At 41.1% G+C, this 24812-nt stretch overlaps 3 protein-coding genes across 4 annotated transcripts in view; 2 read left to right on the forward strand and 1 right to left on the reverse strand.

The window, feature by feature from the left end:
* The first annotated feature begins 228 nt into the window (after positions 1-228).
* On the forward strand, positions 229-3781 carry rflnb (refilin B). Its single transcript, XM_034605341.1, has 3 exons — positions 229-875; positions 1375-1469; positions 1937-3781. Exons 1-3 carry the CDS (start codon positions 678-680, stop codon positions 2253-2255), a joined length of 612 nt encoding a protein of 203 aa, XP_034461232.1. The 5' UTR covers positions 229-677; the 3' UTR covers positions 2256-3781.
* Positions 3782-5467: 1686 nt separating this feature from the next.
* LOC117773417 (tRNA-dihydrouridine(20a/20b) synthase [NAD(P)+]-like) lies at positions 5468-13101 on the forward strand. 2 transcript variants are annotated; one of them, XM_034605332.1, is made up of 13 exons: positions 5468-5822; positions 6210-6331; positions 6695-6812; positions 7144-7266; positions 7674-7904; positions 8883-8892; positions 9786-9877; positions 10111-10211; positions 10763-10910; positions 11037-11172; positions 11310-11412; positions 11520-11620; positions 11871-13101. In XM_034605332.1, the coding sequence occupies exons 1-13, from the start codon at positions 5731-5733 to the stop codon at positions 11904-11906; spliced, it is 1413 nt and encodes a 470-aa protein (XP_034461223.1). In that variant the 5' UTR covers positions 5468-5730; the 3' UTR covers positions 11907-13101. The 2 variants fall into 2 exon arrangements, with proteins under 2 accessions (XP_034461223.1, XP_034461222.1); XM_034605331.1 differs by lacking the exons at positions 8883-8892; positions 9786-9877; positions 10111-10211; ... (3 more) ...; positions 11520-11620; positions 11871-13101 and adding an exon at positions 8018-8362 and having other exon boundaries at positions 7674-7900.
* Positions 13102-13845: 744 nt separating this feature from the next.
* The window catches only part of LOC117773404 (solute carrier organic anion transporter family member 1C1-like), a 37552-nt gene continuing 26585 nt past the window's right edge, over positions 13846-24812 (reverse strand). Inside the window, exons 10-15 of the mRNA XM_034605313.1 lie at positions 24140-24335; positions 21026-21191; positions 20349-20521; positions 16273-16337; positions 15902-16019; positions 13846-15165 (exon numbers count right to left, since the gene is read on the reverse strand). Coding sequence (XP_034461204.1) covers positions 14928-15165; positions 15902-16019; positions 16273-16337; positions 20349-20521; positions 21026-21191; positions 24140-24335 — 956 coding nt within the window. The 3' untranslated portion in view covers positions 13846-14927. The remainder of the gene's footprint in view (positions 15166-15901; positions 16020-16272; positions 16338-20348; positions 20522-21025; positions 21192-24139; positions 24336-24812) is intronic.

A 24812-nucleotide genomic window follows, 5' to 3' on the forward strand; every position in this document is an offset into this window, starting at 1 on the left:
AATGTAATGTACCGACCTGTGTGCTACACGGGCTACACTAACGCATGCACGCTGCTTTAATTTGCATGGTTTTGCACAATTGCAGGAAAACACATCAACCTGCTTCTTTTTTTTTTTTTTTTTAAACCAGCGTTTAATCTCTGAAGTGTTCCCATGGCTGGCCTCGTCTCTGGTTGCCACTTAGTCTTGCATCCAATCAGGATCCAGAGAAAGTTTGGGAAGGCGTTTCCTTTGCTGTGTGTGTGTGTAGATGTGAGTGTGTAGATGTGAGAGTGTGTGTGTGTGCGTGCCTGGAGGGAGCAGAGGTTTGAAGAGGAGCCGCGGGCAGACGGACTCATTCACACACACACATCCCCTCTCTGGACCCTCTAACACGCCAGATTTCAGCTTTTCACGCACGGTCACCTGGAGCCGGAGTGTGTGATCATTATGTTTTAGGGCCAGAGTGAATACTCGTTTTTAAGTTTCTGGTTTTTAAGAGGCTTGGAGGTTTCCGGGGGACGGAGCGGTGTCTTGATGGTGTCTCCTGCGGGAAGCCGTGCATGCTGCCCGGGCAGAAGTTAGCAGAAACGACGCGGTGGAAAAAAACCAAACAGAACCAAACAAACAGAAGGAAGTACAATTTGGAAACTTAGTCTGTCGTCACCCCGCTGGAGTTTAGTAACCGTGTCCCGGAGATGGTCGGCCGGTTGAACTTGCCCCATGTGTGCGAGGCAGAGCCGCTGGATATGAGCTGCAGGGCGGAGAGAGGACTCGACAGCCCGGACTCCGGTCTGCCCCCGAGCCCGAGCCCCGGAGCCTGGCTGCTGCCTGTGTGCGCGGAGAAAGCCGGGGGAGTGAGCCCGGTGTCGGAGGACGAGGGACGGGGCTCCCTGGTAGGTAGCACCCCCCCCCCCTCTCTCACACCACATTACACTCTAATTGAGTAAACTAAGCAAACAACCACAAACTGCTGCAGAACAATGGTTTTAATACATTTTATAATCTGTAACTTGATATGGAAAACTCTTTTTTTGCAGGCTTAGTTTCCACAAGTGCACGATGAGTAAAGATGTTTTAGTGCGGTTCCTCTAATAAGTTGCATTAGCTTACACGTTGCACACACTTCTTCCTGTGTGCAACTTTGCCACCAATGCAATTTGAAGCTTTGAAATGACTTGAAATCAACCGATTTGTTCTGACTATGAGCCTGTTTTAGTTGACTAAACACAATATCTGTGAATGTTCTTTGTAAATAAGACTGAGCAGTTGAATTTGCTGCATGTTCTGGCCAACTGAAGAAAAGTGGGTCACTGAACCTAGCCTGTGAGAACCTGCAGGATTGACTCTGCGTGTGTGAAGAGTGTGGTTCATTTGTTTTTCTTTGCATTGCAGGTTCCAGTTGAACCGACTGGATCTTTCCCACAGCTACACCCGCTGTCTTTTGGAGAAGGCATAGCCCTCGACCTGTTACCGGCAAAGGAAATAAGGTGGGTTCATGTTTATGTGACCTGTTCTGCGCAGGATTACACCTGGTGGAGGTGTGCAGATGTCAGCCAAAACATGGCGCACTATGAGGACATGCAGGGTTCGATATGTAATGGACCAAAGTGACTGACGACTGTCAAGTCTCTATGTGAGCAACAGACATTGCATCATAGTGTAATGGATACCTGCCACCGCTGGCACAGACCGGTTTAACTTATTTATTTTGCACCAAATAAAACCAGAAGATGAGAAATGTCCACACATCCGTGGACGCTCCAACAAACGTTTATGTTACCTTCCAGGCAGGAAACGTTTTCTTCAGATGAAACCAGGAGGTTACAATCCCTGAGTTTGTGGGAGCATCAACTGGTGCGCGGACATTTCTTCCACTTAGTGTTGAGTTTGGATGTGTGTGCTTTTGTATCCTTACCCATTAAAACCAAGACACTCTCCCTCTCCTCCTCCGCAGATACGTCTCCTCTGTGCACTACAACTCGGACCGTCACTTCATCCAGGACGTGGCCCTGCAGCCGTCGGGCCAGGGCCTTGAACACTGCATGCAGACTATCATGGCGGTTCCCCACAGCACCTGGCGCCACTACAAAACGCAGCTGGATTTCCAGCCTCGCCACCGGCTGCAGCGCGTCAGGAGCACCACCATCATCTACCCCAAGAAAACCAGCGCTGTTTACATCACGGAGCTGAGCTACGACTGCCACCGGCTGTCCAGACGCTTCCTGTCCAGCGTGGAGCTGGAGGCGGGCGGCCACAGGATGATACCTGAGTGAGGTGGAGGGGTGGCTGGGGACACAAAGGTGGTCCTTCCCATGGGCCCCTGTTCCGTGGTTCCCCTGAGGCTGGCTGACCTGCTGTGTTGTGTTTTTTTACAGATGTGGAGCTTGTTATCTTTTTAAAGTAGCTATGCCAAGCTGTGGACAGGAAGCATCTGTGCTGTTGCAGATAGCAGAAGTGTTGTATGTATGATATGTATATATCACTGCCAGTGAAAAAAAGTACTCGTTGGCAACAAGAGCTTCAGTTTTTAACTTGTTAAAGCTTCCAGTCGCATGATCGTTTTTGATTTATTGGCTGTAGAAGTAACGTCAGCTGTTTTCAGACGTGAGCTCCGGAGGATGTCTGCAGGATTGGGTTTGGACTCTTTCCCGAGTTTGCCTCTCAGCAGGAGATTCTCCGCTCAGTTCACAACAACGCAGAAATCTCCAGAGCGTCCGGGTGAGGGGCGGTGCAGCAGACAGAGGCAGGAAGTAACCTATTCATTCTGCTGCAGTGTTTTTGTTTGGCATGTTCGTCTGTGTCCTCTGTTTATGTGGCACCACTGTTTCATCCCTAGATATTTGTTTTCTGTGTTTTTTATTTTTTATTTTTGTTGCCTGTTAGAAATGTCACCAACACACCCACTCGCTCGCTCAGCGTCCTGTGGAGGATCTCCTGCTGTTTTCTCACAGCGGCTCCTTGGGACATTCTGCTGACTGTTTACTAGGGGGCTGGCTGGAATATCTCAAACACTCAGCCCCTCCTGAGAAAGTCTGGAAGTTCTCTGGAGTTCAGTGAAGCAGCTTTAAATGGGCTGAGTACGGAGGTCGCTGACTTGACCTCAGAAAATCACTTTTCATGCAGAGTGATTGGTTTTAAATGGGAACAACGAAGCCTGTTTCACTTTGTAGAATCTGTTTAAATTAATCTAAGAGAGAAGAGTATCTTTTTTAACTTAGGAAGCGACTATTGTGTACAGCAGAGAGAAGGTGAATAAATGTGTTGCTGGAGTTTGGATGCATGCTCAGAAATCACTAACTTATCCACAATGTACAGAGGATGTGGTGAAATTAACTTTACACACGTGTGTTGTGTTTCCTCACAGGGTATCGTGTGTTTGTTTGTGTGTGTGTGTGTGTGTGTTTCTGCACAACGTAGCACAAGCTGAGCTCTTCCCAAGCCTTTTCTCCGGCCACTGTTTATGACTGCGATTTGTAATGGAGGATGTAAATGTTGCTCGATCAAGGGAATTAATCTGTTCATATTGTGACATGCAAGCTAAAATTGATTAAGTACGTAGTATAGATGGATCGTGGATCATATTTTTGATATCGCTCACCGTCACTATTGAGAATAACAAGCTGCATTCCACTGCTATCACTTTCTTTTTGGCTCAACTTGGATTGAAATTGTATTTATTCTGTTCTAGGATCTGAGATTTTTTTTCAGCTGATTAACGGGACTGTGTGTTGACGCTTCTTTTTGATATTCGTCACTTACTCAGTGCCAGTTTGAAATAAAGTGTTCATGAGGTCATCAACTGTCTCTGAGTTGGTATTTTTATCCTTTTTAAAAGACGACGGCAGTATTTGAAGTAATAAATGCAATAACAAACCTCGAGCACATGAATGTATATATCCTCAAAATGGGTGATAGACTAGATTTTCTTCCCTCACTCAGAAAGAGGCAGGCACTCTGCACAAAAAGGCTCCTCACACTCTTCAGTTTATATCTATAAACCTCAGCTAATCCCACTGAAGCATCCTGGGTACATGGCTGTACGATCCGTATGTTAATGTGGGAACATTTGTGCTTACAGTCTTAAACTGTCCCTTTAAGACTCCACACATTAAGGTGTCTTCAGAAAATTCTGTTGCTCCACTGCCCTCTTGTGGCGCAAGGAGAGAAGTACTGCCTCTGTTTGATTTCAGAGGATCAAGATTGACCCTTTAAATCAAATTTCCAACATACTAGATCTTAATTTTAATTTATATAGATTTTCCATTGACTAGACTTTTGCACAGTGGAGAACCTGAAAGACAGTGATAGCTTAGATAACATGCAACTCCTGTTAGTTTCAAAATTATGCCCTATGTAATCACTACATAGTAGAGCGGGTGATATTTGTCACTGTCATTTACTAAAGTGACAAACTGGCACTTTCCCTTTTTACTTATTCCACAAATTACAAGTTGCTCAATGAACTCATAACAGGGAATGTAAAAAGTGAGTGTAGCATCAGGGCCCCTTCCATTAGTTCAATGTTTCTGGAGCGTTTATGTTTCTTCCTTAGATGCTTCCACCACCGTCAGTCCCGACCTGATGTGACCACGGAAACGGGAGGTTTTAAGTAACATCTTTCATCTTTTGTCTTTTCATTACACATAAACTGAATCAGGTCATTGCAGCCCTGACTGTAGTCACACCGGTGGAGTAACTTTTCACAGCTTGTCACAAGTGTCAAACTGATGAGATAAAATAAACAGCTTAGTTTTGCACTGATTTTCTTTCCTTTCACTTCATCTCACCATCTCTTAGTACATTATAGTTAGCATACATGAATACTTTGTTTTAATATATTTATTTACTACTATGTATTTTTTATTTCAAACCAGCAGTTATTCTAATTCCACAAACTGAATGTAGTTATTTTATAAAATTTTGCATAGTTTTTCATTTATTCTCAGCAAACGACCCCCTTCAAGATGGGATATATTCCAGGGACCCCTTCCTCTATGTCTCTTGGAATAGAAATGTCTATATATAAGACGTGTAATAAAATAGTGTCATGTCAACACAGCATACTACAGAGTGCCTGGAGTCTCAAAAGATTATATATTTTTATCTTGTTTATCTTTTATCTTGGGGCTTCAGGGGCTCCGTAGAGTATCCATATATCTGGAAACTTTTAATTTCGAGAACCACATTGTTTTAGTGAATCTAGAGTTCGAGAGCTGTCTTTGCCTATAGGACGTGAACGCAGCATTTCCTTGAATGGCTGTGACGTAACAATCACTGTGACAGCGAACTTTTTTATAATATATAAATATTGATTTTGAAATACACAATTCCATCTCAAACTTAGTGATCCCACTGGAATCAGTTTGTTACATAATGTGATTTAAAAAAAAAGATAAAAATAAAAAAATACACAAACACACGTTGGGTGCTCTGACGTCATGAGTTCAGAGGTCACTCACACGGCTCAGTTTCCGTATGGAGGAGGAAACCTGTAGTTTAATGGGTCCTGCAGTAAACTCTGTAGTTTAATGGGTTCTGGGGTAAACGCTGTAGTTTAATGGGTTCTGGGGTAAACGCTGTAGTTTAATGGGTTCTGGGGTAAGCTCTACTGTTTCTGTGGCGCCTCATAGTTTGTGTAGCCTGTTTTTTTTCTAGCCCGCACATTTAAATAGATCTCAGACTCTGTTCTTCAGTGTTTAGCTAGTTAGCTTGTAGCGTTAGCCGGCTAACGGTGCTGCTGGAGAGAGAATGAAGACTTGTAATGGAAACAGCAGCATCATGGACATGTTCGAAAAGGGAAAGGTCCTGAAGATCTGTGCGCCGATGGTTCGATACTCAAAGTAAGTCCCACTTTAAACGTGTGTCTTGAAACATACTGTACATACTGTAAAACTGCATCAGGGACAGTTACTGTAAGATTTGCTCCCTTGTATTTTGTATGTATGTATTTATTTATACGTGTTGCTTCCTGTCCTTTGCACTTTAGTATGTTGTACTCCTGTGTTGAAGTATCGTACATCTGTATGTTTTTCATTGTGTTGTGTCACGTATTTGCTTTTGCTGTATTAAGGAGAATTTCTTCTGATGTGGACAATAAAGTTCATCCATCTATCTATCCATCTATCTATCTGTCTATCCATCTATCGTGTCTGTTGCACACTACAATTTATCAATATTATAATTGTTGTTGTAGTTGTTATGATCAGTGAAGTCATTTATTTCCACAGGCTTGCGTTCAGGTCGTTGGTGAGGAAATACGACTGTGACATCTGCTTCACTCCGATGATCGTAGCTGCTGACTTCATACGATCTGTCAAAGCCAGAGACAGTGAATTCACCACCAACGAGCGTGAGTAGTAACGTTATTATATGATATGTTACAATGTTAAAAAAAAAAACTCTATATCGCTGTATTTGAAATAGTGAAAAAATGTATAATTCTGGATCCTCCCCTTGTTCTTCCCTGACTCATACACATCCGTCATCAAAGTTTCATGATAATCCATCCAGTAGAAACAAACCTGCAAAGTAACCAACAAATATATGGAATGGGTGTTAAAACATTCTCCTCAGTGCTGAGGTAATAATGTACTTTTCATGCACTGTATCTTAATACAAAGATTTCAGTCTTTCCACATACTACGTTTTAATTGTCATGTTGCCATCACCAAGATGTTTATCATCATTGTTTGTTTCTCCCTGTCGTCCTCAGGTGACCGGCCCCTGATCGTACAGTTTGCTGCCCACGACGCTCAGACTCTGACTGACGCAGCCTGTGTAGTTGCACCTTTCTCAGATGGAGTTGACCTCAACTGTGGCTGTCCTCAGAGGTGACCGCAGGCCCTGAAACATTTTGGCCTTGACTCCTTTTTTATTACTCTGTAATTGAAATCATTTTAGTCTCCTCTTTCAGTGACTTCCTCTCTTATAACTGCGTGTTAAGCAATTGTAACAAAGCAATTTCCCTGCAGGGATCTAAAAGTGTATCTAATTCTTAATCAAATTAGTTTTGATTTTTACAGAAGATCAGAAGCTCACAGTTTGTTTGACTGGTTGATTTTATGTTTTCATCCACGTTACTTTGACGATTCATTAAGCCAGCATAGATAGACAGAATTTTAAATTCAAGTTCTTTGATTAGCTCTGTTGTTGTGTTTTCAGGTGGGCTATGTCAGCTGGGTATGGTGCGTGTCTCATCAACAAGCCTGAGCTCGTGAAAGACATGGTCAGACATGTCAGAAACCAAGTGGAGAATCCAAACTATACCACATCAATCAAAATAAGGTGAAGAAACCTAGACCAGTTTTATAATAGACTATTTTAGAGATATCAATAACTTTGTATTTGTCGGCTGATAATCAAGATGACATTAAACACAGGTTGTAGGTAATTTAGAGACACCATTACATAGTTTGTGCTCCAGAAAGAAGTGACAAGTTTAGAATGTCCTCTGTATTTTTATTAAAATAATAATAATGCAAATCTCAGGGATCTAGATTGTTTATATACGTGGTGTCATATGTATATGTTTAGATTTTTTGTTAAACTATAATATATCAATATCCATATCTGCCTAATACTGTTTCAGTTACATTCTGTATATGGTAAAAAATACATGTTGCTTGTGTGGTTTAATTTTTGACCATGTGACACGTCCTGTAAAACCAAACGATATTAATTCACATCCACAGAATTCACAAGGACCTGAGGCGGACAGTGGATCTGTGCCAGAAGGCAGAATCAGCTGGTGTCTCGTGGATAACAGTCCATGGACGTACAGCTGAAGAACGCCACCAGGCTGTTCATTATGATGCAATAAAGACAATCAAAGACAGCATATCTGTACCAGTCATTGCCAATGGAGACATAAAGTACCTCCGTGATGTGGAGTCCACTCACCAGCTTACTGGTGTCGACGGTAGGTTTGTTTTCAACCAAAGTGCACTCATGAAAACCTACACTTACAATGACGGATACATAAATGACATTTCTCTGTAATTTCTAAATCTTTTGTGTGTTTGAATGTCATTATTAGGTGTGATGGCTGCACGGGGGTTGCTCACTAACCCTGCCATGTTCGCTGGCTATGAGGATACTCCTTTGGAGTGTATATGGGACTGGGTGGACATCTCTATCGAGCAGGGCACTCCCTTCACCTGCTTCCACCACCATCTTATCTACATGCTGGAGAGGGTTAGCTCCCAGCCTGAGAGAAAAGTGTTCAATTCTCTGTCCAGTACCTCAGCTGTAATAGATTACCTCCAGAACACATATGGGTCAGTACAAGACATGGAAACATCAGTTCATTGAAATGTGATATATTTGATTTTTATTTTAAAAATGTGTTTATGCCAAATAAAATGTCAAAGCTATTGTTGCATTCATGATGTCCGTCTTCTTACTTGAGCCTGAACTACACAGTAACCATATCGATTATTAAGGAGAATATTTAGTTGTTATTAATGCCTGTGTTACTCAAGGAGTATACACAGAGGTTTAAGATTGTTTTGCTACTCGCTGATTATTTAGAATGTGCTCAGTCATTGTTGGATCTGAAGGGTATTGACACTAATGTTCATATGTGCATTGAGTCTTTGAAGTTAGGAAACAGCAGGAAAATGACCAAAGCCTATAATATGATGCTGTTGCAATCATTCATTTCCTGAACGTCTTGCTGTTTGGAAAATAATTAGTATTGCTTTATTGATGATGATGAATTTGCTGTGTCACAGTTTTGCAGCATGAATATACACTCACGTGTCAGTTCATTAGAAAACTGATGCAACAATCCTGAAATATATCTTCTCTTCATGAAATTAAACTTGTCCAGGTTAAACACGGGAAGTAAAGAGGTTTGGCCTTCAGAATAATGTCAGAATATCTGTCCTGAATCTATATAGAAAGGAAAAAGTGTCTAAACAAAAGTAACAAAAAGACAGTGCTGTTTTAAATGTTGATAATCAACTATTAAACTAACAATGGTGCGTTTCCCATCCATATGAATGCCTTACATCAACACGTTAATGTATTATTTTGAAAAATGAGTGCGGAAGTCAGTTGTTTGTCTGAGGAGCTGTCAAGTCAGGAACAGGAAGTGGAGCAGTAGAGCAAACTTTGCTGTGCTTGATCTCTCAAGTGAAGAAAAGTTGTTTCTCTGTGTCGTGTCGACAGTTTGTTGGTAAGTTGTGTGTATTTATTTCCTGAGTTGTGATATGAACTCTGTCACTTTCCTTTTAGTCTTTTAAAATGTTTTACTGGCTCGTTATTGAAGGCGCCTGCGTTAGGCTAACGCTAGCTTGTGGTTCAGGCAGTAGCTTAGGTTAATGGGTTTATTGTTTTAAACAATGACAGTAGATAAAAGAGAAACTATTTCCAAAAGCTCAAGTGTTGATGTGTATTTTAAGTCTTTAATAAGCACGCACTCACTGCGTTAGGTCTCTCATATCACTTGTGTTAGCGCTGTAACTACAGTAAGTAGACTGTAAGCCTCTGCTAGTTTACGTTAAGGTATGTGAATTGCGTGGATAAGAAGCTTAACGTATCATTTCTTCTTAACAGAAGCTCTATTGTCGAACAAGTGGAAGAAAAAAGCTGTACACGATAACTAGCTAGCTTAATCTCCCAACTACACTCATTCAGCCTAATGCACTTTAGAGGTACTGTGTGTAAGACTTCGGTGAAAGGGATCTATTGGCACAAATTGAACATGAAATAATCCTAGGGATGTTTTCACTGGTGTGTGATTATCTAAATTGTAAGAATTGTTATCTCATCCTGTGTTTTTCTCTCTTCCCTGATCAGAGATGACGTTGCAATGGACGGTTGTGGCCCTCTTTCTCTATGTGGAGATTGGCGTCCTTGTCATCCTCTCTATACCATTCATCTCTGCCAGGAGGTGAGTAATCAAGTGTGTTAGGTTTGTATAACCACCGTCGCTGCCTGTGTATTAACCTGTTACATGCTGCCCTGTATGTAAATGCTTGTGCCTGTGTGTGTGTGTGTGTGTGTGTGTGTGTGTGTGTGTGTGTGTGTGTGTGTGTGTGTGTGTGTGTGTGTGTGTGTGTGTGTGTGTGTGTGTGTGTGTGTGTGTGTGTGTGTGTGTGTGTGTGTGTGTGTGTGTGTTTGCAGGTGGCAGAGTATTTTCCAGCTGAGGATCTGGGGCTTCATGTCGAGGTTCTGGTACAGAGTTTTTCTCACGATGATCATAATACTTGTCGTTCTCTTCCTCGGTAAGTGTAACATCAACTGTGTCAATGTTTTGAACACAGCTCTGTAGATGGGTCACGACTCTAAAGGGCAAATTCGTTGTTTCCGCGTCCGCCAGTCTGCTTGGGTCCGCTATGATCCTCATGGCATAAACGGAGCCCCATGCAGCTGCAAAATGTTGTGACTGTATGCATCAAATACGCTTACTTCACGTACAATATATCCACCTACTGAAATGGAATGTGGGGTAAGCACGCGTTGTGCCAGACCGATGTGGACCATCATTTTAGTATGAATGGAACCGGTACGTGTGACCGGAACGCATACTCAACTCTCAGAGGACACAGAAAGTACGGTCAACCGTTAAGTTGGTGATATAATTTAAGATGGTGTGAGCTGGGAGGAAGCTGTCGGGGGGGCTATCAGGCGACTGTATTGGCAATTGTGTCTTAAAAAGCTCAAATGTGAAGCTACTGGAGACCATGTTACAGAAGCTGCATCTTTAACAACTGAAAGTGTTCTGCACAGAAGAAAAGTCTAAGTTTTAACTCATGACGTGCTCCTTTTTCTTCAGATGCTGTCCGTGAAGTGAGAAAGTATTCATCTAAAGAACATGGCACAGATGCCAAGCTGCAACCAAACATGTATGACCACCTACACATGAAGCTTTTCAGAGCCCAGAGGAACCTCTACATCTCTGGCTTCGCTGTCTTGCTCTGGCTGTGAGTCTTTCCTTTTTAAAGTAATACACAATTGACAAATTACATATTAATCTTAAATGACAATTCTTGCTGCCTTAAGTCTTTGCCTTGAACCAGGCTTTCTTTATAACCCGGTTATTTTTGCAGGGTTATGAAGCGAGTGATCACCCTGATTAACCAGCTGGCAACAGTGTCTGGGACTACGGCTGCTCTTCAGGGGCAGGCCGACAACGCTAACCGGGCCACCAAGAAATACATGGAGGACAATGAGCTGCTAAAACAGGTAGGCTCCACACTGCTTGGGTTTAAGATATCTCTTGGATAACTCTAGACGAGAACACAAGACTAATGCTTCAGAGTTACAGTTATAGATAGACCTGTATCGCTTGTTCTTTGCTTTACTTTGATTACTTATTTTAGACTCTGATGGGAGGAAAGAGTGATGAGGCTAGTTCAGCGGGCATGGAGCTGTTGAAAAAGGAGCTCGAGAAACTGAAAGAGGAATTGAAGACCGCAGGAGATGGTTAGTATCCATGTTCTCTCAGATATGTTTGTTTACGCATGTGCCGATACCATGTATGTATTCTGATTAGGATCCCTTTTGTTAATGTGTGATTGTTTCCTCTCCAGCTCTGAATAAGTCCCAGTCAGAGTCTGAGGTAATGAAGAAACAGACGGACGGGCTTGCCAGGGAGTACGACCGACTGTTAAAGGAACATCAGGAGCTCCAGGTAAAGCTGAGCTTTAAACACATCACAATAATGACTTGTTGGATTATTCACTATTAAGACACAGTTAGTCTACTACAAAAGTACAGATATTCCGATATAATTCTTTCCCTTCCCGATTCCAATACCTGGAAGCAGAGAAGCGATCCAATAACAGCTCTGGCTAATGCTACTCAACCAAAAGTCACTTCTACTTCTATGCTGCTCTAAAAACATTTTCTGACATTTACTTTTCATTTCCTTGTTCTTTCAGAATCTTCAAGATAGTGGAAACAAGAAGGATGACTAGTTATTTTTAAAGGTTTAAGCATCACTTTAGCTGAGTCACGAGTGAGCCCCTGCAGCACATGCTTTACATTCATACAACACGTCGTGTCACAATGCACATCACAGAAACAGGTTTGGCTCCTTGTAAGTACGGACGCTTGGCAGATATCAGTAATGGTTTTAAAGCATGAAAGCAAATGCTATTTGAATGGCTTCCTGTGTGACTAAGAGAATTGCTTTTTGTCACCTTCGCACTCTATCAGACAGATTAATAAGGCAAGGTAATGGGAAAGAATCAAGTGAGTAACTGACCCCGGTCTGATGACCACTTGGTGTGTTCAAGTCACTTTTAGCTAGGGTACGTTTTGTTTCAAGGCTTGTGTTGTTTGTGTCAGGCCAGTACACAGTGCAGAGTGTAAGATCTGTCAGTAGCTGCATATTATCACTGGTAAACCACTATGAATATATTTTGATACTAAAGATTTGCTTCCTTATTTCTGTATGTAGACCTCCTGCATCCACTTTGAGCTTAAACACAGACGGTAAATTCTGTCTGTTGCTGTGCAAATGTAGTTTGAATGTAGAGTTGTGTTTAGTAAGAGCAGCATGACATGTTTATGTGTACTTTTTTTAACTTTTTTTCATGTTAAATTGTAACGGTTACCAAAAAAAATCGGTTTCGGTTTCTTCGTTCATTTTACTTTGGGTGTTGAGGATAATTTTGTGTGACACACCTGTAGATATACATGAAACATGATTTCCACAGGAGCACAAAGTAATTTGAATTTAGATTTAACAATTTGTGATCTTATTTTAGTCTTAAACCAAATATATTCATGTTTCTGGGCCGCAGGGGGTCCAGAGACTTGTATAATTGCTGAACTGTGTTTCCAAGTGTTTATGTTTCGGTTCGGGGCCCCAGTGGCACTGAGAGTCGTTCTGTATGGTTTTCCTTATATTTCCGTTATCCACACAGTGTCATGTGACTGTGAAAGAGGATCTGAGATGGTTATCACAGGAGGCGTCCATGTTTCCCACATTTTTCATGCTTAAGCGATTATTGCATGAGGTTTTTTCACGTTTACTTTTCCGGTTGTGAAGCTGCAAACATGCATCTGGAAGTGATGTTCTTGTTTATTTGTTGAAGACATGAATCAGAATGAAGTGCCTTGCAGGTGGATGCAATACATTGTGTTAAATAAAGATCTGTTTCTTTATCCTCTGTGTTTTTATTAAGCAGCTTGAAAAAATAACAACAACATATTTGATTGGATATGAATAGTTTTTAGTGTTACATTGAAGATATTATTAGAAATTTTACAAAATATAATCAAATGAAATTATTTACATTCTGATTTAATGCAAGTAGATGTCTTACACAACTGAGATAATGACTTGTCTTCCTCTATAGCTCTCACTGCTCCTCTGAGTCTGCACGTGTGGCTAAAACGTGTGCCTAAAAACTGAACCTGAATTCAAAAGACAATACAGTCACTACAAACTTGACAAAATGGACACATTCTTGCAGAGTGGGGATGTTATACATTTACAGAAGCAAAATAATTCGTTTTTGTTGAGGCAAAACAGCAGAAATCCTTTTGTCAGATTTCATTGGGATGGGTTCTGATTCTGGGGATGAAGCTGTTGAAATAACACCTGAGAATAAAGTGATGTTTCTGTTTGTGAAATTTGGCACAAAAAAATCCCCCAAAACAATGTAAAGTAAAAACACTGACCAGTGAAACATATAGCAACGGCTGGAGACGCAGAAGCAGAGCTTTAACAAATCAGCAACACAAACGCAGACTTTTCTTCACACACAGCGTTGTTTGCCCAAAGAATTAGTCGATAAACATTTATATCATCTATCAGCGTCATGAGGGCAGACATTCAGCTCAGCCACAGAGATTAATCTGAGACAATTCAGTCAAATCCCAATTATCTGTCTTAACCCATTTAGCAGATTGTGTATTCTTAAATTGTGTTCTTATTAATACCATATAAAGACAGTTATGGTACTGCCTCCTTGTGGCAGCCGTCGGTAGTGAAATCAGAGCAGCTTCTGTTCGACAAACTGGTCCCCATTGCCATTTATGAATACCAAAGGAACAAAGTCACATCCCGAAAGCACACAGCACAAAACTGCAAAAGCCCCGACTTCAGTCTCAAAAGTAAAAGACAAAAGTTTTAGAGTCAGTCGGATCAGAACTGAAACTTTTCCTAAACGAGTGCAGAGACGTTTGAACTGAAAACTTAGATTAGTTAGTAAAATAACATGATTCAGATGTGACGGAAAATTGCTCCTCTCTACAATCAGCAAGAAGGATGACGCGCATGGTTTCGAGGTAAACTGTCGAGTGAATGAGGCACAGACGTCAAAATAACAGCCGAGCCCTCTGAGACTTCCTGAAATACATGTTCCGACACATATTTCTACAACACCCTGCTCTTTAAAAAGTTTTAAAAAAAAATCCTCCCCACCTGTCTCTACGAAGGCCTACTGTTCCTCATGGAAATGTATGAATTTATGATCAAAAGTAGAGTCACGCCTCTGGTTTTTAAGGCCACTTCTTTTCTTACTTCATTCATCTGAAAGGAAACAAAAATCCAAGAGGCTACTTTGTAAATGCTGGTGTTCAGGATGACAGTGTTTCTGCAGTCGTATGCACGAATCACATTCCTCATCTAATCTCTTGTGCTGCCATCGAAACAGAAAAATATAGTTGTAATTACAAAGGAATAAAAATAACAGCATGTACATTCAAGAAATATTTCATTTATATCAAATTTCTGTCAAATTCACAAAGCCTCCAGTACTACAAATATAGAAAAAATGAGATAATCGGTTAAAAGGTGTAATTCCCTGCAAATCTCAATGTGCGAGTGTGTTTGTGTGTGTGTGTACAGTATCACTGTGGATAGGTATATATATATATATATATGTGTGTGTGTGTGGTTGGTTGTATTTGTTCATCTGTGGTATGTGTGTGTGTGTGTATTAGTGTGTGTGAAGGGGACAAAGGAGTCAGTTCTGCGGGGTCGGTCACAGCCGTGTCTCCCTGTCTGTGCTGTTATCTGACATTTGCTGTAACTGGTCAGAATTAGAAGTCGTGAGCTCCTCCTTCCTGAGCGCCTCCAGCTCCGTGCTGCCGTTGGCCAGAGCTCCGTGGACGGCGTTTCTCTCCTCCCTCTTCAGCTGGCGACTGAGCAGAATGAAGCCCGGGATGCAGATGAGGAACGAGGCGGTCCGCAGGCTCATTGTCAGGCCCAGGTACGCAATCCTGAGGAGGGGGGGGGGGCATAAAAGAAATTCTATTTTTATTGGACCTTAAAGTATGCTGAATTACGTCTTAGCGGTTCCTGTTTGTATGGATGTATCTATCACTTATGAGAAGTATCTTTTTGTCGGTGGTTTCTAAACAGATTTGTTTATTTGTAATGGAAGACTTCACAATAGTGCAGTGGTGAGCACTTGTTGCCTGGCAGCAAGAGGGTTCCGAGTTTGAATCCCAGTTTGGCCAGGGGTCTTTCTGTGTGGAGTTTGCAAGTTCTCCCCGTGTCTGTGTGGACTTTCACTGGCAAATAAATTGACCATAGGTGTGAATGTTTGTATGTTGGCCCTGCAATATGCCTGACCCCCCCTGTGGCCCTTACAGGATCAGCAGTACAGATAATGAATGGATGGATGGACCCCACAATGAGACCCCCAGGCAGGGCTAGTCACACTGAATTCAAACATATGTGTGTTCAGATTTGAAAAGGTACGACAATCAGGTGAAAAAGGTTTTAAAGTTTAAAATGTTTATTGACAGCCTATTCTGTATATTCATGTCAACACTCATATTGGCTTGAATGTGTATTTAGCTTGAATGCCAAATACACACAATAATGAAGTGTTTATAATAGAATAGACCAAATATAACAGAGAAGCATCAAATATGTAGCAACCCTAAAATTCAGTGAAAGTCTTAACTGAATCCTGAAAATGAGATATGATCCCTAACATGAAGTGAGTACCTGTACGCAGTGGTGTTGTAGATTCTACAGGCTCCTATGCCTCCACACTTCTTCTGACCCCACTTTAGACATGTGGTGTCAATGATCGCTCCGAAGTAGATGGGCGCTGGGATCCCTGCTGTGGATCACAAACGTATTTCTTTATTATCACATCCTTCAGAGTGGAAACAGCAGAGTATGCAAACACTGTCCAGACTAATTCAAATAAACTCAGTCATAATAAGCCTCAAACATTAATACTTATGTTGGAGCGTATCGATGTATAGATTTAAACCAGAATGACATTTTCAAGGTTTCCATTTTAGCCCTGAGCCACTCAAACATGTTTGAATAGCGGATGATAATTATAATTTTGTTTCAAGGAGATTTACCGAGGGTACGTGTTGCCAGAGCGTGGAAACCCAAGGCCAGAGATTTCAGCTGTGGTTTTATGCACCTGCGGAAAGAAAAGAAATGTAGATTAGAATTTTTCAGGATAAATCAGAAACTGGTTGGAAACTCTCAGCCACATCGGGGGAAAAAAGGAGAAAACAAAGTCAAGGTCAGGTAGAAATCTCTTTGTTAGAGCCTATGGACACATGGAAACAGGAAACTTGTACAGCACGTAAAACAGTTTCTGTCCGGTCATCATTTCCTAAACCGATTATGACAAACGGCTTTTCTCATCTGACTTAATTAACACCAATAAAACCCAAGGAAGAGGAAGAACTGGAATTATTGACCAATGAGGTTCTCTGATCATGGAACAAAACCTGCCCCAAGCGCTACAGAGATATTTGGTGCAAAAGTGAGAGAGGGGAGGAACAACAAAACTGCATTTGAGTCTCATAGCGGCAGATTCAAGCAGTTCAAGTTGTGTGTACTCTTGTTTGAGAGGAGAGAGAAGTTCACACTTTGTCCATGACTTCACATTCTTTGTAACAGGGGTGTGAATGTGTTTTGCAGCAACCGTAGCAAAAAATGTGAGAGCAGAAGTTTCTTTTAGTTTGCAATTCCTCAAACATTTTTCTCTGTGACTTCAAATGCACTGAAAAACTTCCTTTCTACAAGTTCAAATTCCATGGTCACAGGTGCTCAAACAGCTTTTCTGATCCCAGATCTAACATCGCTGAAAATCAGAGGAATGAAGAAACACTTATGCCGACATAAAAATGAAAAAGTACAAGAACATCACAGCGCAGAAAGTCCTTTCATTACTGCAAGGTCATTGCATTTAAACAGGATCAGCTGATAAGGCTTGATGTGAACCCATGTCTGTCTCTTTTTTATTATTCCTTTTTACCTTTACATAGATAGAAAAAAAATGTTATTGTGATTAAAGATGTTTAGTGTAGTGTCCGCCAGCAGAGGACGCTGCTGAGCAGAAGAATCTATTGCTGGTTCATAAAATAGACACACACACACACACACACACTTACCTTAACCTAAACCTAAACCCTAGACTAACCTAAACTTTAAATTAATCTTATCCTAACGCTACAATTAAATGTTTTACATTATGGGGACTTGCTTTTTGTCCCCGTGATTTAGGTTCCCACACCATCAGTAATACATTGACTACACACACACACACACACACACACACAAAGTGTCCACATTTTTAGCTCCTAACTGAAACCTTCCCGTGAGTGAATTAACCAAATAGAAGCTCTTCAAACTTCAGTCACATGGATCATTAAACATTTATTTACTGCTCGGCCTGACAATGTTCCCTTTGAGCAAATAACGTCATTGATGAGTACAGAGATAACATAAGTGAATTATAATCACACCGACACAGAGCAGCCAGTCTCTGCTCACTGACTCAAATGTTTACCCATCGCCGCTGTTGATTATCCATATCTCAGAGCTTTTGATGCTTGGGCGCTGACCCACATACAACATATCACAAATACTGCGCACAAAAACGCTGCATCCCTGTCATACTAATCTGACGCTTTCTTTCACTTGGCCCCTCAGCAGTGCAGTGGCATTGAGACCGCACAATCCCCCTGAGAATCACGAGTGGGAGGGATGCAGCACAGGCTGTCATGTCCCCTTTTTTCTGTATCAGAGATGGTCATCCCGGTAAATTCAAAAAAGGATAAGTTCGCTGTTGACTGTTTCAACATCGGCCATCAGTCACTCTTAAGACAATGTTGCTGAATCAGTTTCGACAAATGTAGCATATTCTGCAGCAGCTTCTCACAGCTTCAGGATTTACAAGTTGGAAAATGTCTAAAAATAGAGGCATGGTGGTGCATCGGTTAGCTAAAGCAAAAAAAGTTGGGCCGGGGTCTTTCTGTGTGGAGTTTGCATGTTCTCCCCGTGTTTGCAAAGGTTTTCTCTGGGTACTCCGGCTTCTTCTCACAGTCCAAAGGCATGCAGATTGGGGCTGGATTAATTCCGGACTCTTAAATTGTCGAAATAGGTGCGAATGTGAGTGTGTATCGTGGTCTGTCTCTGTATGTTGGCCCAGAGTCCTGCACCACCAGCAAATAGTTGTGTAACTGAGAAAAAAAAAAAAAATTCAGGGATACAGGCACGAGTTCAAATTAACTAAATGTGGGCGGGCAGCAGGAATTGCCGCAAGTTGTTTAATTTTACAAGCCTACGACCCATCCTTTGATCCTTTCACTTACGCTCAAATGTCTGTCCCTACCGACATGGAACTAGCTCGAATCACATAAAGCATAACCGCATTGTTTTTAAGATTCTGCTCCTCACCTTTAAAGCCATCAATAACCTCGCTCCTCTATACCTTTCTGAACTCCTGCACATCGACACACCCTCCCTCACCCTCAGGTCTTCTTCTACTATCCACCTCACTGTACCACCTGCCCGCTTGACCACCATGGGATCTAGAGGCTTTAGCCGCTCCGCTCCCTCTGGAACTCCCTCCAACCAGACATCCGCAAAACATTGACTCTCTCTCCATTTTCAAATCCCGTCTCAAAACCCATCTTTTTAATCTGCCATATTCAGTTTGATTGTTTTCTATTTTGCCAACCTACATAATGTTTTATTCACTGTTCATCTATTGATCTTTTTGATACATTGTTTGCTTTTTTTCAGTTTCTATCTGTGCCTTGTAAGGTGACCTTGAGTGCTGTGAAAGGCGCCTATAAATAAAATGTATTATTATTAAGCTGGCCTCATCTGTGAGCAAGAGATCAGACACTAGCCCTCAGGATTTTGATTGATTCTCAACCGACCATCACACTGAGGGATTTAAACCTGAAGAAATCAAAGACGAATGGACTATTTTTAACCAGGTTGTTCGACAAAGCCACTTGTTTACACACAGAGACACAAAGACACACTAACAAAACATGGAGCCATGGCCAGTAACAGAAATAACCCAAATCATTGTCTCTGGACGCTTTGAACCATAAAAAGCTAAATGAAAATACACACCTCCTATGACTCCTGCAGGTCAGGCAGGAGGTGTGTAAACAATCCAGTGCTAACTGGTGTAAAACGTTGTTTTCCCAATAGTTAAATGAAAGTAACATGATTACATGAAAAATGTAATTGAATCTGTCACTGAGGGACAGTGGCTCAATAGACATCGGGAAGAGCTAGAGATTGACTTCACTCATATTTTTTAGAATGTGAGAGACTTTCTGAAACGAAGGTGTCAATCAAATCGGAAAGGATTTGATATCACAAGGTGAATGAAATGTTGAAATCACATTATTACTTCCCCCAAGTAGGTTGTGTTTTCGTCTGTGTTAGTTTGTCTGTATGTAAGTCAGCGGTATACATCAGGGAAGAACCCAATAACTCTTCATACGGATCTGGATCAGGGGGCAGATCCAGTTCTTCAATATTGTGAGATGAGGAGTTTTTCAACGTTTTCCATGACTTCTCAGAAAACTAGTGCAGTGCCTGTTCTAAACCTGCCTGTTTGGAATGAACTGTTTGTTTGGCCTGTGTTAAAGCTCTGGAGCTACTTCAGAATTATTCCTTGTCATAAGAGAGTCCTCCTCAAACAGTTTTTTATTGTTTGTCTTCTGGACGTTGTGTGCACAGTTTTTAATAAACAGTCTAACTAAACAGAGTGAAGTTAGAAACTTTGTGTTCATCCTACCTGGTAAATCTGCAGTGAAGATTTTAAAGTCAATGTTTTTCATAAAATGAAACAGAATTTGCTTCATTACTGTTCATGTTTGTGGCTTATATATACATTTGAATGATTGACTTAACTCAAATAACATTGCATGTCAGATATTTCAGAGGTCTGTCAAGCATCCACACAATCTTCAGACTGAAGCTCTCAACTTTTCAAAATAAAAGCTCTGTAATTCAGCTTGAAATAAAGCAACATCAAAGACAAATTGCCAAACAGGAGTGAGACCAGCACCTGTGCTGTGTGTCTGTGTCAGTTCGATGTGGTGAAATAAACATAATCAGATTATCAGAAAGGTCTGAATGCCTTCTAGTTTATTTTTTACTTAAGTCTGACCTGATGAGAATCATGTAGCCTGGTGTCCCACCAAGGGAGATGATGAAGGAAGTGATGACAGAGAGACCCAGGAAGTACGGGAACATCCTGTCGCAGTCGTCCTTGTGAAGGCACTGACCTGTAGTGGCCGTAAAGTTACCAGCCACACCGACACAGCTACAGTTAGAGAAGACCTGGAGAGACACGCACAGTCGCACACGAGTGACAATGTATAGCAGGACACAGACACACATACATATATATATATACACACAGTTATACATACTTACATACAAACATATAAGCAGAAATGGGTGTGCAGGTGTTTTCAGTGTTTAAAGACCCACTCTGGTGAAAATCAAGTTTTTCAAACAAAACCCCCTTGTCCCTATTATATGATAAAAGTATAATTTTTTTTTTTAAACGAATGCAAGTCTGAAAAAACAAATTCAAACAGCCAGGGTTGGTGACATCACAAAGCTAAGAAACCAATCATCTCATTTGTGGGTGGAGCTCAGCAGCTGGAAAAGACTCTTTGACGTGGGGAGACTGGGATACTGTGTTATATACAGTAGACCTTGAGACAGAGTTTTGAGACTGTTGAAGTTCAGCTGCCGCCTACACATTAGTAAGGTATTTACCACGTTGATGAATTTTCCATGTGTATTTTTTATAGTATGAGTACCTTGTCAACTTACAGTGTTTCTCCCTGAGCCAGCAGAAGTGGAGCAGCCAGCGAGGCAGGGAGAAACATATGTGATGCCGTTCTCTCCACAGACCGGGTCCCAGTCGCTCGCTGAACACAAGCAGTCTGAGTTACAGGCTGTGAACACTGGATGTTTATCATAAGATACCCTGTCCACGCTGGAAGAAGAGAGCAAGAGCAAATAACAAATATTTACTGTGCCATTACATCCAGGTACTAAAATGTTTTATATTATGCTTTACATAATTAAATCATACAAATCTATGGATGACGATACATGACTTAAGTATAAATAAATAAATGTATTAATAAATGCATAAAGAAATAAGGAAAGAAATAAAGAAATACAGAAATAAATACAGAAATGTATAAATAAATGTCTTAAATATATTTCCACATTTATTTATTTCCACATTTATTTATTTCTGTATTTCTGTGTCCGTATGCTAATGAGAAAAGCGGTCCTAAGGAGTGTGATGATCCAGTCCTACTACTTGTGCCTTTCAATGCTGACTGGTGTCCAGTAGCTGTTTGCAGTGTTGAGCCAGTTCACACTTAAAATGAACTAGTTCAAGTTCAGAGGGTTAGGGTTCGTTAAGGTTATTTTTTATTGGGATGATCTAGGTGTCAGTAGTCCTGACTGTGAGCGTCTCGTGTTGTACTGAGCACAACATGTTGACGAGTCATTTTTCATGATGTTTAAATGCAGCCTCATAAACTCTGGAGCGAATCAAACAAACACTAAGTTACTTCATGTACTGATCAGTTCCTGATAACGAGTGAGGAGTGTTTATTAGTTAGAGTGAGAGCAGAGAGGAGGAGGACACAGAAACTCCAGCTTGATACAAACCACCTGCAGCTTCTGCTCTGATCATGAAGCAGCGGCGCTGATCACTGAGCAGATGTGAACAGAGAAACTCTGTGTTTTCACTGTTTCCACAAAGTCACTGACCGGCTGCTTCACGGTGACCAGCTCTGATCTCACTGTGTGTGTCTCTGAGGGAGTGAGTGGTGGTGGGGGGGGCATAGCCCCAGGGCCTGTGTATGTGTGTGTGTGTGGGGGGGTATATGCTCAGTTGACCAATCCCGCTCGAGACTGAGGTTGGGACCTCCTACCTCATTTGCATATGGACACAGAAATACAGAAATAAATAAATGTGGAAATAAATAAATGTGGAAATAAATTTAAGACATTGATTCATTTACTTCTGTAAAAATACAGCTTTATTTATTTCCTTATTTATTTATGTATTTATTTATACATTTATTTATTTATACTTAAGTCATGTATCGTCCTCCATACAAATCAAACAAACAAACAAAAATAAATAGTGTAGACCAAATGTATGTATGTCTGTTTTAATTCTAATGTTCTCTTATAAATATCCAAACAGAAATAATAAATAAATGTTGTAGGTAAACTTATAAATACATGTTATTATTAAGCAACTACTTAAACAATAAACATGGTTGGTGGCAGGTTGTGAGGATGTTGGAATTCATGGATGAATGAACAGATTGCTGCTCACTCATCTATGAGAGTAAATAGAGAGTTAATGAGCATTAGGGGATTGACATATATATATATATATATATATATATATATATAAGCAGTATTGTGTCAGCACACTGACAACAGCATTTTCATAACATGTATGTCTTTTCCCTCATATACCTGAACCCTGTATGTTTTCATGAAACAGTACTTTGATTTAGCTGAGATGTGAAAAGTCTTGAGAACGGTTGTCGCTCACTGATGCTACGAGAAGAAAAAAGTGTCCGACTTGACGGTTGTGTTTGTTTTGCTGCATCTCTGCAGCCGCTGGCAGATCACACCGGCAAATCAGGCCAGACACAGTCAGACCAAGTCCAACTCGACCGCAGCTACTGTGACAAACCCGGATTTCCTCGCAGGATTTTACTGCAGGTTGCTTTGGTTTGGATTTTTGTCTAAATATCCCCCTTTCATAATTTTGATAAAGTCTGTAGGTAATAAAAAGTTAAAATAAAAAATAAAAAAAGTTCAATTAAAAAAATTAAAAAAAATCACTGAGGTCTGTGAAGCATCGACACAATCTTCAGACCCAAGTTGGTCATTCTGATCGGTATAAACCATTTCAGCACAGAAACGAAAGTGCTTTCACTCTAAAACATCTGTCAGTCCGATATGGTGAATAAAAAATTATGTGATTATCAAAATGATCTTGCAGGTCAGATGTTATTTCCCTCAGGCTGCCAGTTACCAACTGTTGCTGTAGTTTATGTGAGGACATAGAAGAAGAAATGTTCAACTCAGTCCACAAACTAAAGGCAAACAAACCCACTGACTACTAGAGAGCGCTGGTCGCCTGTTTATTCAGTTCTTATTAATAGTGCTTGTTCAAATCGCACCAAACACGGCAATGCACTTCCTTAGGCAATTTACAATAGACGTACCAATTGTGAAGCTAATGAATGGTGAATGAATGGTTCAAGAGATATGTGTTCCACATACAGATGGACAAACAGATGTGGAATTAGTATAGGTAGATCTTAGTATCTTGCTTTTTCACAAATTTTGTGTCGGTGTTCTTTGGAAAATTGTCATTCAACGTAAACGGTATGCATTTTATGTGTATATGCAGAAACTCTGGAGGCTCTAACTTGGACATTTGCACTCATGCATGCACCTCCACCCGAGAAACTGCGGAGGATCTCTGGAGTTCAGTGCATGTCTGAAACCAGCTATATAAATTCGAAAGGCAGCCTGTCACAAGATCTGATGACAATGTTGTGTGCGTGTATGTTTGGTGTGTGTGTTAGCGAGCGAGGTCTGAGGACAACCTTCATATGTGGCCACATGTGCCTGAGACATGTGCCTGAGACCACCTCCGAATATGTTCTGAGTGATCGGGTCTCAGGAAACGTTGGGCACATAGTTTGTGCCATTCAAACCTGTACTTTGTGTACCTGTGACGGGATCACACAGGACAGATGCTAATACCAGGTCTGAATGGGGTCATAGAGACAACCAATCATGTTTATGGACAGTGTGTTCCTGTGTTTTCATCGAATCTTAAATAACAAACACCTACACAATCATGCTCAGTGATTACTCCTGACTCACCTGTCGTACGAAAGCGTCACTCCGGCTATCTTGGCGTTCTCACAGCTCATTGCAAAGAAGAACAACGAAAGGAAGTAGCCAATCAGAGACGTGCCGAATGCGAACCTGGCTGCTCCCATGATATTGAGCTTCAGCCTCTTCATCAGCAGACCTCCGGAAAACATCCCCAGTGCCACCGCGGGGATATTGATCACACCTTGGATTAAGAGAAGCAGGATCAATACATACTGATATTACTTGTTGCTTTGAAGGATATATATGGATTTGAAAAATGGACAAAAAACAAGATTTCATACTGTACTTGTCGATCACTTCTCTGACCCTTACTGATAACGCATGAAAGTTCACGGCTGAGTCACATCCAGAAGAATAAAGCTTCACAACTCCCAAGTCTTCTTGATCAAAAACAGATCCCTGCTTTTTTCATTGCTTTTAATGTCATCTCTTATACCGTCATTTACCCTCAGTGTGAAGACTTTTATCTACACCCATGTCATTAACTCTGGTCACTAATATTGCATTCTCTTTCATAGGCAGCCGGTCTGCTCAGCGCAGGCATCTCATCTGATGAGACCATGTGAACCTCTTACTTTCATCCGATATTATCATCCTCATATTTTATTTAATTATCACAAATCCAGCGTCTCTGCAGCCGTGGTGGTTAGTGGGATAA

The sequence above is a fragment of the Hippoglossus hippoglossus genome, chromosome 13 (assembly GCF_009819705.1).
Source record: "Hippoglossus hippoglossus isolate fHipHip1 chromosome 13, fHipHip1.pri, whole genome shotgun sequence".
Taxonomy (NCBI): domain Eukaryota; kingdom Metazoa; phylum Chordata; class Actinopteri; order Pleuronectiformes; family Pleuronectidae; genus Hippoglossus; species Hippoglossus hippoglossus.

Bases quoted from the DNA above. Each gene is read 5' to 3' on its own strand.
- LOC117773417 (XM_034605332.1), top strand. From the start codon at position 5,731: ATGAAGACTTGTAATGGAAACAGCAGCATCATGGACATGTTCGAAAAG. The intron at 11,173-11,309 runs GTAGGCTCCACA...TACTTATTTTAG, and splicing joins ACAATGAGCTGCTAAAACAG to ACTCTGATGGGAGGAAAGAG. The intron at 11,413-11,519 runs GTTAGTATCCAT...TTTCCTCTCCAG, and splicing joins ATTGAAGACCGCAGGAGATG to CTCTGAATAAGTCCCAGTCA.
- rflnb (XM_034605341.1), top strand. From the start codon at position 678: ATGGTCGGCCGGTTGAACTTGCCCCATGTGTGCGAGGCAGAGCCGCTG. The intron at 876-1,374 runs GTAGGTAGCACC...TTTGCATTGCAG, and splicing joins ACGAGGGACGGGGCTCCCTG to GTTCCAGTTGAACCGACTGG. The intron at 1,470-1,936 runs GTGGGTTCATGT...CCTCCTCCGCAG, and splicing joins TTACCGGCAAAGGAAATAAG to ATACGTCTCCTCTGTGCACT.